The sequence below is a fragment of the Athene cunicularia genome (genome assembly GCF_003259725.1).
Source record: "Athene cunicularia isolate RWA chromosome 10 unlocalized genomic scaffold, athCun1 chr10_part1, whole genome shotgun sequence".
NCBI lineage: Eukaryota > Metazoa > Chordata > Aves > Strigiformes > Strigidae > Athene > Athene cunicularia.
Window position 1 is genome coordinate 11,523,507 of NW_020799112.1, and position 13,159 is coordinate 11,536,665.

At 35.5% G+C, this 13,159-nt stretch overlaps 1 protein-coding gene across 7 annotated transcripts in view; it reads right to left on the reverse strand.

Moving 5' to 3' along the window:
* Positions 1–13,159, reverse strand: part of MEF2A (myocyte enhancer factor 2A) — an 83,015-nt gene that overhangs the window by 14,566 nt on the left and 55,290 nt on the right. For all 7 annotated transcript variants that reach the window (XM_026855746.1, XM_026855747.1, XM_026855749.1 and 4 more), the window contains 3 exons: positions 11,454–11,673; positions 11,182–11,241; positions 771–961 (listed from right to left, as the gene is read on the reverse strand). In XM_026855746.1, coding sequence (XP_026711547.1) covers positions 771–961; positions 11,182–11,241; positions 11,454–11,673 — 471 coding nt within the window. The remainder of the gene's footprint in view (positions 1–770; positions 962–11,181; positions 11,242–11,453; positions 11,674–13,159) is intronic.

A 13,159-nucleotide genomic window follows, 5' to 3' on the forward strand; every position in this document is an offset into this window, starting at 1 on the left:
TTGAAAGACTAAGACCAAAGGATCTGGCCAACCAAATTAAAGGAAAACCAGAGTAACTCTTCCTGAAAGACCTGTTCTGGTCCTAATGCTGTGGTTGCCTCATGCCTGACACGAAACTTGTATGCTATTCCAAATCTAGGCTGAACAAACATTACTGCACAGTAGTATTGAAAAGTACACAAATAGGGACTGAGCCTGATCCTTATTACTCTTTTATGTCTTCACTGAAGACATGACATCCACCATAGGACACACAAGGTTGCATTCCAGCACACCACATTAAACAAGGGTTTCTCTCAGACCATCATTACCACTGAAGCTACGTTTTACATCCCACAACCATTACGACCCAGGAAAAATAGGTACAGAGCGTGCTTTAGGGCATGTTAACACAGTTCACATCACCAGTAAGATCAGCCATTCCTCCACAGAATAATGCATAACCCTTTTTAAAACCCACATCCTTCAAAGAAACAAAGATTTCCGTACCAAGTCAGTGAGATGTCAAATCAAAACAACAAAATCCCAATCTGTCTCCAGGATTGCACTTTACCTGGATTTAGGTCAGACTGCTATTTTACACTTTTAAAAAAAAAAAAAAAAAATCCTTACAAATTTAACTTCTCCCAGAGTAACAACTTATAACTTAAACTTTCATTAGTGAAATTTCAAACACCCTTCTATTACTGAGGAGATAGTTTCTCCCTGGGTATGTTGCCAGAACACTCAATTTTTACAAAGCCAGCCACAGAACAAATGTTTTAACTTACCAGTGGTGGCATCATACCCTTGCTGGAGGGTGGGATGACAACACGGAGGTCAGGTTTGCGATTGTTCATTCCAAGATTACCTCCTCCAGGTGGAGGTGGAGACTTTGTAGGCATGACTTTGCCTAAGCCATTCCCACCACCAGTAGTTCCAAGTAGACTTGGTGAAGCTCGAGAATTCACAAACCCATTTCCTGAAAGAGGAAAACCAAATGTACTGTAAGGCTGAACAGAAGTAGCAATACAAAAACTTTGGTTCACATGGGCAGATTACAAAATATTTCTTTTGAAAAACTTGCAATAATGAACTTCTCACAAGAAGTGCAGTATTGAATAATCGAACAAACAAAAACCACTTTCACCAGAAGATCAATATGTAAAGGTAGTATCACCTCAAGGGCACACTGTGGCAGCTTAAACGCTGAGAAGAGCATATTGCCAAAGAATTATTTCTAACAACATCTGGGGTTTTTTATTTTGTCCTTTGAAGTTCCTCCAAGCTGAGCTTGCGAAAAAGTGTGTGCTTTTGCACAACTCCACTTCATCCCCACCCCCATAGAACATGAACTACACTGAATTGTTACCTGTGAGAATTGAAAAAAAAAAATCAGCTCACAAGTCTCTACTGGAAAAATATATTCTCCAAGTATCTTCAAGTTCTGCAGGACTCCAGTATCTACTGTCTAATAAAATTAATTTCAGTCTCAAAAATATTTACTGTCTCGTTATTCTGTTTAGCAACAACAATCCTTCCCCTTAAACTTCATTCCAAGCTCTGGACACAGATTTACACATCACATTTAAGCCCATTGATTTATTTTACACAGGTCTTTATTTTACTCATGATACTTGTTCTAAGTAGAATTAGACAAGCCAAAGCCTACAGGTCCTCTCTTCAGCACTGAAATCCTCAAAAGCTGAATACACTCAAGATACAGGCCTTAGCTTACACTCAGAACAGAAAAAAAACAAGCCAGTAAAACAGCGCCCAGTATTCTATTTTCACATACTGACAAATCTACCTATCATGTTAACCAAAATATATACATCTCAGAAAAAAAAAAAATGTGAAACCTCATTCTAATGATTTTATCATATTTATAAGCAACAATTCCCAAAATACACACACCTTATTCAGCTGCAAATGAAAAAAAGAGTTGTTACGCAAGGGAAATTTTGCAACAGGGAACCCTATAGTTCACACTACAGAACTTGTGTATGTGTGCGTATAAATAAATACAATTCATAGTAAGATTATGTTTATACTAACATTGCAGTTCTGAAAGCAGCCTTTACAGTCACAATTCAGGGAAAAGTCTATTACACAAAGATCACTGTGTGGGAAATTCTCTTCTAATAGCCTGTAGCGCCATACTGGCATGAATTTTGTATTATTATTCTAATTTGAATAGGCTCCTATGCCCAATCCAATTTTATTACATTAAGTACATATTAATCTAAAAGCAATTAAAATAAGAAAGTTGTCAGTGTCACATTCTACCTTCTTTAACAAAAATTTTAATACCTTTAAAAAGCTTAGCAAGAATGAAGAACAATAACATGTATCAGTAACAGCACAACACTTCAGGAAGGTCACTGACACTGCTAAGATACTCAGCTCATGTATGTTGGGAATCTAGGTGTGATTCACCAGGATGCTAATGAGAGAGCCCCCGCCATTACTACTACATTGTTACATGATGGGGGAACATGTGCTATGAAAGCACTTTTGAAACACTTCTTTGGAAAACAGTCCACCATAAATGAAACCTTACATATTGCTTTATCAATTTACAAACAGAAGAAGCAAAGATTAACATAAGAATTTTAACAAAGCTCTTGTGCTGATCTAAAGATATTCTATTGAGTCTTATAAAGGTCATTTGGAAACAAAGTTATTGCTAAATATTTTTAAAGAAAAAAAGTGTAAGTAGGTAGAACTTCCTGGAATTTGCAACCACAGTATTCTTGTTCACATATGGATGAGAAGTAAAATCACAACTTTAAAACCAGGGTTTTAAATTCTGGATTTACTTTGTGGATTTCCTACTGTGCCAAAAGCCTGACCACACATGGATGATGTGATATGTCCCTTGAGTTTTTCAAGGTTAACAGAGCAAGGAGGAGTTATTCTAATTTAGTACTTTCCTGAATAATTTGTATAGGAGGTATGGGAATACATTTTTTAAGAATTCTACCATTTAACTCAGAAGCTATGGGAGAAAGAAGGAATACAGGCAGCAGAAAGAAGAACAGCTTTTTATGTCAGCATTCTTCCTTCTGTATTATAAACCACAGCAAAAACTCATTTCATGATTAAAGCATCTACATTCCTCAGCAGACAACAGCAGAATTTATTGGGATGCTTCTAGGTTAGTGATAAAATTTAGTTAAAAGTGGCTGACAAGTTGGGCTGGAGCTGAGAATACATACTGGAGCTAAATATATTCTTGACTGCTAGGAGAAAACTAGCCACAGCTAGGTCAGACAGAAAAACCAACCAGCCAGAAAAGAGAAATTAAGTTCTGTGCTACCTGAAAACTGTGAGACAGTTTTCATGGAATCAATGATTTTGTTAAATACAGGTATGCATTAATACCTATCAATTATAAATAAGTGTAAACGTTAGGAATAGACAGCCTAGACAGCATCAGATTGCAAGAGATATCTTCCACAATGGACAGAGTAAAAATCAAGTGGATCTGGAAACTGATGTGAGGTAGGAAAAATTATTACAAACTAGCATATTTTTCACAAAATTCTATCAAAAAAAAGTGTTACAGTAGCTTCTATTTTCAGCAAAAATGTCAGAACATTTAAAGAAGTCACTGTTACAAAAAAGTAAAATCTAGGCTTTAATCTAATAATAAAATAGCATTTTATTACTCACTAGGTTGTCAGCGTTACCTTTTACATGCCAAAGCTGCGGTTCCGAGTTGAATTTAAACTTCAGAACAATAACACTTTGTATAAACAATGGAGTTCTGTATAGCGTTTTAGTCTATCCTATGATACCATTTCCTGTCCTCTGTTTTCAAGTATTTCGGTAGCTCGTGTGTTAAATCTGGACAGTGTCTTTCTTCCACACCCAATACAGTCATTTCCTGCAGCCCTTATTACAAGGCCCTGCCAATCCTTCAGAAACATTTCATGCTTTTAGTGGTGCTGTCAAAAACAACAAACTCCTTGCCATTGCCTTCTCTGTGCAATATCATTCAGCAGCAGGGCAGAGTCAAAGCATTTGTTCTGACAAAAGGCTGAACATTTCTTAAAATGAGTGTTTAGAAGAAGATGTATTAAGAACAGGAGAAGCAAAAATGTTCTAAGTGTGCAATACTACTGGTATTAATCCAGTAGAAGCCCTTTGTTATAAAAAACAAACATTGAACAGCTAGCAAACACTGGAGCATCTATATTGATTATTTGAAGACTCATATGCTGGGGCTGCAATAAGACTGCAGAATATTCATTTTTAATATGAAATTTAAAGCTTTTTTTCCTGTTAATAATCGAATAAGAAATCAAATTACAAGTTAAGAGTGAAAGGATAACTAAAAGCATGGTATTTCTTAGAGTAAGGTCAGGAGCCAGAAAAAGATAATGATTACAGGATGATGCAACTATACGGCAGTTTGCCAAACTGAGCTTTAATAACCCCATAAATTCTACTTACTATTTTGTATAATACAGAAATGGTATCTACCCCACCTACTACAGATCTTCCCCAAAGACAATTACTTTATGTTTAAATACACTATCAAACCAAAAAATAGAAACAGAATATAAAATCCTACATAAGTGCAAAATAAGACTACTGGGTTTACTTCCACGGGAAGAGTTTTATTTAACTCTAATTTTAAAACAGACTATGAAAGCGCATTTGAAACACTTCTTTGGAAAACAGACACCAATGCCAAGATGATAAACTCTCAATTATATGAATCATAATCTAATTAGATGTTATGATAACAAACATCGCCAATGTACCATTAGCCTACTACCTGTTTAGTCAGAAAATGTTTACTTTTGAAGTAACTTCTTTTTTAAAGCTAAATGTTAAAACCCACCCATGTTAACAACTGTATGTTCTGCCTTCAGAAACGTAATACAGCTTAATCTCATTTACTGTCCTGCAGCCCAAGACGTAGCATTCAATTACATGAGCCAGACTCATATTTCACTATACAAATCACATCAGCTGAAACAATGAACACACGTGGCTGGAAAGTACCGCATGTACTTATTACTACTCAAGGAATACGTTATAGTCAGTGATGCCATTAATCTTTTTTTGTGGTTCACCTTTGGAAAAACTGAACAGTTATACAGTTTTGCAAAATAATTGTGGGCAAGCAGCTAAGCAATATAAGATTAAGCAAAAATAAGAACAGCTGTAAACAAATATTTATGCCTCAAATGACATCATACAACCCAACATATGTCACTTAATTAGAACTAGACTGAAAATTCAGTTTGCAATAAGCCATCAATTCACTATGCATCTAGAAGACCAGAGAAAAATCTCTTGAAGAAGAACATTTACATGTAGGACCCTGGGTGGGTTGGGGAGTGGAAGTCATTGCGACTAAACACAATAACAGCATTTCTATGTGCATTAGTTGCTCAATTTATTTTTTTTTTTTTTTTTTTATGGAAATTAAACAAAAAACCCAAAACAAAACAGCATATGCCGTTCATACCATTTTCAGCTTTGCATAGAAGTCATTGCTGATTCTACCATCAGCTCAAAAAGTTCAAGTTCTCTGCTAGTTTTGGAAAGAATTTAGTATAAGATCTCAAGGAACCTGAAATATATGTCCACTGATCTTTACAAATCAGTATTTCAGATAATACTATGATTAAAATTAAAAAAACCTTTGACAGTAATATAAGACTCTGAGACATGACTAACATGTAAGACTTATACTTCTGAGACAGTACTTCAGATATTAAAACACAGCAAAAACAAATACACATGACTAAGTGTTAAGGGAATGCTTACTCATGTTACAAAATAAAAAAACTCATTTCCCAGGCTGCTGGATACTTTTTTTTTTTCCCCTAAAGCTACATAAAAGGAGAGACAATTTTCATTTAAATGGGCTTTCTTCAAGACCGGGGTTATTCAGAATACAGCAGCAGCAAAAGTAAAACAAAGGCATTACTGCTTTTGTATCTAGATGTTATTCAACTTTGTGGGAAAGAGCAGCAGTGGCAATTGGAGGCCTCATAGGTCTTTTTGTCAGCTAAACATCTTACAGCTAATGAAATCAGACTTCTTTCTGAAGTTGTCGATTTCTGTGTATCTATACAAAGCCTATCTAAAGAAGAGATGACAGAAGTGATATATTAGAACATCTGAGGATGTGTGATGCTGTATCCTGGGCAAGGTGATGTTATATAAATGTTGAGACTTCACACAAACAGATACACAGCAATACTTTAATCCAGCTGGGAGATTAATAATTTGCTATACATGTGACAAAGTCTAATATCTGATTTACTAAGAGGTACAAGGCAATTCTGGTTATAGTAAGATAATGAACACATATAACAATATATGAAATTTCAACTAAAATCTAAGGGTAGTTCAGGGGCTGAACTGACCACATGTAGATGGGTGGTTTCCACGGAGAGATTGCTACTTTTTTTAAAAAAAATATAAAGAAAACAAAAACCACCACCTCCAATGCTTTCTTCTACAAGCATGTTTTTTCATGCTGATTTCAGCCAGTCATTTCTTGTGAGCTGATCTAAACAGAGGATGATGGATGGGTCAGACTCCGTTATGTGATGACAAAGTCTAGCAAAGGAAAAAGGGTTCAGCTTGCACCCTGTGAAACAGCTGGTCTGCAGCCCACTTCCAGTACCCCCTTTCCTTGAGGAGAGCTTGGAAGCTGTTAAGAGTAAATAGGCTGCTCTCAGTGTTCTTCAGGAATCCTTTAATTTCTTCCTTGGAGAATGGTGAAACACTGACTGTTGTATCTACCCACGTAACCTTAAAGATCAGAGCAAAGACAAACATTATGCCAACACTATTGACATTACAGAGCAAGAACCTTTGTCCACTGCATTTTGCATCAGCTGAACATACGCTTTTAAGTCAAACCCCTTTCAACACAAGCTAGGAAGTGAGGAGCTCTGCCTAGTGAAAGGTTACTTGTGACAGATACTACCTGTCATGCTGAAGAGGAAGTATAACAGATAGGAATACCACCAGTAACACATAACCTTAAGGAGGAATATGCTCAATGTTTACAGCTGCTTTACCAAGGTGGTCATCTGCAACAACAGTGCCGAGCTTCTTAGCTGATGACAACACGGGTTGGTGAGTATGAAGTGGGGGTGGAGAGAAGTAAGTCTGTTTTCTTAAGGAAGAGGCTGATAGCATCAATACAGTTTCAAACAAAATGCCAGCAAGAGGTATGTTGTTCCAAAGTTAGTTAAACACTTCTCGCTGAGGCGTCTCTCATTTAATAAAATGTGAATAGAAAGGTGTTTTGTTATTGAAGCCTCCTGGTGTACTCTTAATAAAACTGCAGCATATTAGCCATTTAACTCAGACTTGTGAAGAAAGATTCTTTTATTTTCAGACATGCAGAAGAAGCTCTCCCAATCAGCCAATCCCTCGAGACAAAGGGAACCATTTACTGGTTTGGCCTTTCACAGTTGTCTGTCTTGATCCCTTGCTGGCAATTAGAAGTAGTCTACAGGTGCATGCAAAGTGTCAGTGGCACCTCTGTATAATCCTTCCTGAGGCCAGGATTAAAAAAAAACAAAAAACTCACACATGATCTAGAGTGGCTCTTAATAGAGACACAATAGCTCAAAAGACAGTTTTTCAAGAAGGTATATCCTTCAGATCGAATCTAATGAAATTTAATATTCCTAAAGTTACTTTACATTCTTAGAATCTGAAGATTAGCAAGGACATTAGAGAACAATTAGAGCTCTGGAACAAAGAGGAGAAATTCAGTACTCAAGAAGACTAGATCTTTCTTACAATGTTATCATCAGGAGAATGGGTAAGAGGAAAGATAATTTCCCAGATTAACTAGGTCCATAATCTGCATTACTGACCAGAAAGGCTACTTTACTGATAAATAATTGTATAAACAGGTAATATTGTGTCCTTGCAAGATCATAAAGAGCCTCCACTTTCAACAACTCCTTCAAAATCACCTAGGCCTTGAAGAATTTAGGGAATTCATCTTGGTCCAGGGTTTATCTTTTTCATGCAACCTTATCAATGAAATCAGCCCATATCCTTTTCATGGTTCATGGTTCAATGCATAGGCATGGAAGAAAAGTAGAGACTGGATAACACTGGTATTTCTTTTGAGATTTTCTGATTCTCAGAGTCCTCAAGGATGGGATAACTTCACTGGAAGTGGCACTTCATTGGCCACCTCTGAATGATTCAAAGTTTAATACTTAATCTACCAGAACACAGTGAAGCAGATCTCCTCATGACAAATTTGAAGGTGATCCATTCATCAAGTCCTTCCAGTTCAAAGTCAGAGAAACTCCCCCCCACATTTGGGTACTCCAAACAAGTGAGGCTAGACTTTGCCTAATTAGAATCCACAGCTTTTAAAAGGAGTAAAATAGACATGCAGTATGTGTTCAAGCCATGATGATGTTGACAACAAATAGCAAGTTGTACACCTGGTGACACAAGATTCTTGAAGCATATTAGATGTCCATCACAAACTGAACAGGGTTTAACACTGACCAGGAACAGCAGTATCATGCAAATCCTAGGTCCAAACCATTTATCTAATTAACAGAAAAAATAAAATATCTCAAAAGCAAACACTGTTATAATGCCGGACACTTCTTCCCTTCCAACACTGATATACTTGCCAAGCAAAAATTTTCAGGAAATGTTTTTTAAGTGGTGGGTAAAATTTTAAAAAGTAAAGTAATTTGCAAAGTAAAAAAATGCTTTTTCAGAGTTATGACAGCTGCATGTGAAGCAAGCTCTCAGTATTATAAAATGATCACAAAATTTTCTGTTCTAGACAAAAAAACACTTACCAATCTTTGCTACAACACGCAGATATTTTTACTCAGTTATTTTCCACAGAAAAACTGTTAAGTCGGCAGATTGACTGCTAAAGCAAATCATATCCATTCCAATCAAGTTATACAGGACTTGAGAAAAAGACTAGTGAACTAAATATGAGCTATTTTATGCAACATCTTTGTTAGAACTGGGTCCCAACTATGCAAGATAACCTTCACATGCTTTTTAATCAGAGATAAAGTTGTGTAAGTACTTCTCTTCAAATAAAATAACAACAAAATCTCAATTGATCAAAATTTCATAATGTCGAGTAAACCCAGGGTTTTTCCTGTGTCTGTAGGAGAATATCTGGGAATATGGGTATGCCTGTACTCCATCTGTATCTTTGACATCTCTTCTATAAATTGTGAGATGCAAATTTGAAACAAGACCTTTCACAACTATATCTATAGGAAAATTCTCCATTCCCGAGAAGCTTAAAAGAAAAATATTGAAAGCCAAAAGGAAAAAAAAATATTTTTTGAAGTGACTTCTATAATAAATATAGTAAGAAACTAAATCCATTGTTGTCAGCAAACATAATTAACTAGACATATACTCTTCAAAGGCAGCGGTCAAGCTCAAATTGACAGGTTAGCAGATTTACTCTATCTGGTTATGTATGGTTTCTTGATTTTAGTTGCAATTTAAAAGGTTACTGTGCACCTGACAGTACTTAAAAGAAGCCATGACATATACATATCCTAGTAGAAAGTGGAGCTTTGATAACTTAGGATATTTTGTGGTTTAACATTCTGGTGTTAACTAGGTATTTAAGTTTCACTAGATGTATTTCTTATAGATGTTCCACTGTTCTTGTAGAGCCACAACGCTTTACTTGTACAAAAAAAAAATCTTTCTAGAAATGAGTGGGTATATAACATTTTGGGTGCGATGTTCTGGAAAGTAAGAGATAAGTGATGCATTTTGACTTTTCACATAAACTATTAATAAATGCAAGAAGGAAAACATTTTACTGCATTAAATATGTTCACCAAGCTGCTGTAAGTGGGTATTTCCACAGTTCAATATTCTATAGCAAGTGCTGTAAACAACCTTTTTATTTGCTGATTGAAAGAAGTAGTCTTAAATCTGAAGCTGCTGTTACTAAAGCCTGATTTTGGAAAAGAGGCCTGAAATGGCCTGATAATAAATTTATTTAGCCTGACTTAAGAAATACTATGGAAATCAACATCTGACCTCCACAGTTTCTAAAAATAGTCATCTTTTTTCAACTCAGGAAGTCTCCTCCATTTAAAATCTTGCTTACCTGATGGAAACCACACTTGAATATTTCATATCTTTGCTGCACATAGCCAAAGAATGGATGAAGAGTGGAAAGTCAATCCTGTACTTTCAGCCTTGTAGTTCCAGCATTTTTTATTCATAAATTCAATTGCTTGACTTTACCTTCAAAGAACTTCTTCCCAGTTGCCACACTAAGTAGCCAGGGGGCAAATACTGAAAGGTCAACAGTGGCTCCTCTAATTCCTTGCTATGAACACATACCAAGAAAGAGTTATGTGTATTCCCAAAACTGACCTTTGCTCACCAAGACATCTCAAGGAATGGAAGGGACCTGAAGGAAGTGGGAGAACTGTCTTTCTGTGGCATGATAAATTTCAGTGGCTGCCTGCCCTGTATCAGAGTACTAAGTTTTGTTTAGGGGAGTCAAAATATTATTTAAATTAAAAAGTGCTATCATACCTTTTTACTGAAGACAAAAAAATACCGTGAATTTGATCTCAAATTTGTTTTTGAAATAAATTCTGATCATCTTCCAAAATTAAGAGAGAACCTAGATATCAGCTTCCAAGATTTACTGCTTTCTTTGCATAACCACTAGAAAATAATTAGCAAGATACACACGGCAATACAAACAATACAGTCTGTATTTTCTTCATTTTGATTGGCACCACAAACAGTATCAAACATCCTGGTCTTGTGAATAAAACTAGAACACAGCTGAGTTGTTTTTAGTGTAATGGTTTAGTAAGCACAGTGAATTTCATGCAAAGGAAAACATTTGGCAAACACAGGATCTCTTTAGAGTACTGTAATTACACCTGTAAAGAAACACAAAAGCAAGAGCAGCACAGTACTATTGAAAATCACTAAAATACAAAATGCAAATATTACTGAAGTAGAAAGGGCATGGCAGTAAAAGTGTTAAACGTCTGATAAGAATTTACAGGACTTGACAATTACAAGACAACTAATAAAGTTACAACCTTTGTTCTTCCACAACAACTTTTGAAAAAGAATCAAAATAAAATGTGCTTTCAAGTTGGTGTGAAACTAAAACCATAATACTATTTTTCAACAAAGACATGATAGCGCACTTACCAACTGGACTGGTACCAGCTCCATTTGGCACTGTGAGGTCAGTTGTCCCCAGCATTCCACCTAACAGAAATAAGCCAGAGCATCAAACTACTTGCTCTCATTACACTGTTGTATCATTTTGTACTTCAAAACTTTGGCCGTTTTAAAAAAAAATGCACTGATACCATCAAGAACTTGTTACTTGGGGGGCAGGGGGAGAGTATTAATAACAAAATTATTTTTTTTTTAAGAAGAGGGCATAAAAGGAAAGCACAACTGTACTGAAATCTTACCTGCATTGCCAGTACTCGGTGGTCTCTGAGGGGCCCCAGGTGATACGTTGCGATGCAGGGTGGTCTGGGGTGGGGAGAGCATGGTTGTGTCTGTTAACGATGAACTGGCTGCCAGTGATGGGGATACGAGAGAACTCCCTGGGTTACTGTAGGTTAAAGTGTTGGGATTGGACACTGGAACTGTAACCGACATCGAGAAGTTCTGAGCAGGCAAGCCAGGCTGGAGGAAAGAAGATGAGGAACACACACAAAACAACATTAGCATTAACTACATTTGTAGAAATAGCACATTATAAAAATACACACTGATGTATGCCAAGAATTACTGAGGTTTAAAAAAAAAAGTTAATTATGTTAGTTTTTAAAGTCTATTAAGCATACAATTTTAAAACATCCATTTGTTGTAGAGTATGGTGTTAAACTCTTATACATCATATAAAGACAGTTCCAAGAGAATTATTCAGACTTCTAAAATACTGAAAGTTCAAATACAAAAAATCTGAAGATATTCATATGAATTCACAAGCTCAGAAATACAATAAATTTACCAGTTAATTTGGATTATTACAAAGCAACGACAAACTAAACATGTCTACAAATCCATGAACTGTTGCACCTTCAAAATATAAGCATAAACATGCACATTATAAAATAGTCAGTTATTACACAAAAGAGAAAAAGTTAGTAATAACATTTTGTATTAATAATCTTGCCAAAATATTCCTACTAATCTCTAAAACTTTGAGACTAAAAAAAATAAACAGATCTTTAGAAAGTCACTAAATTCAGTAATTTGAATTTAAACATTTCAATTGTCATTATTCTGAACTGTGATCTACAATACCCTGCTTGAATAAACACTCCATCTTCCTTTTCGCAAATCTTGTTTTTTAAATTTCTAATTTTTACAGCATTATTTAAAAGGCAACTATTTTTCTGAAGTGCATATGTTTGTTATTCAACAACTATTTGAATCAAAAGCTTAGATGCCTGCCCATCTATGGTGCTCATTTAGTTATGACTAACTTCTTCGGCCTTTGTCTCATTCCTATCCTTTGACAGTGATGAGTTTCTGAAACAAAAGGGACTATTTTCTTTCACAACTCTCATAATTACTGGAAACAAAATCATAACAGGTACAATTTAAGGGTAAGAATTTGGCAGGATTTATGGACAGAATAGAAAGATAATACTTTTGATTTAGAGGTCAAATGCAGATGACAAACATTCATGACTTAATATGTATACTTAAAAAGATGCACTCTTGTCTCAAACAGCTTAAAATTTATTTTTTACCTAGAATTATACTTCTGTATGATAATTTTGATAACATTAGGAATATAATAAAAGCCATATTAATTAAAAGAACAGAATACATTTTCTACAAGAAACAAAATCTCTTACTAGTGAGAGCCAATGACAGTGTCCCTACTGAAGCATTCTACGAATAATTATCAATTTTTGGCACAGATGGAAGGAAAAAGTAATGAAGCATAGCGACGTAATGCTAGCAAATCATTCACAGTATCTAACTAATGACAAGCTGTACTGGTATTTGTTTTCACGGGAAACTACTTCAAGAAACTATTCAGTATCTACAAGAAAAAGGTTGGTTTTAATCAGCATGTTGTCCAGTAACTCAAACTAATCTTGAAATACCTGAAGTATGCTTACAACAATGCTAGAAGCTAGCAGTCGAAACATTT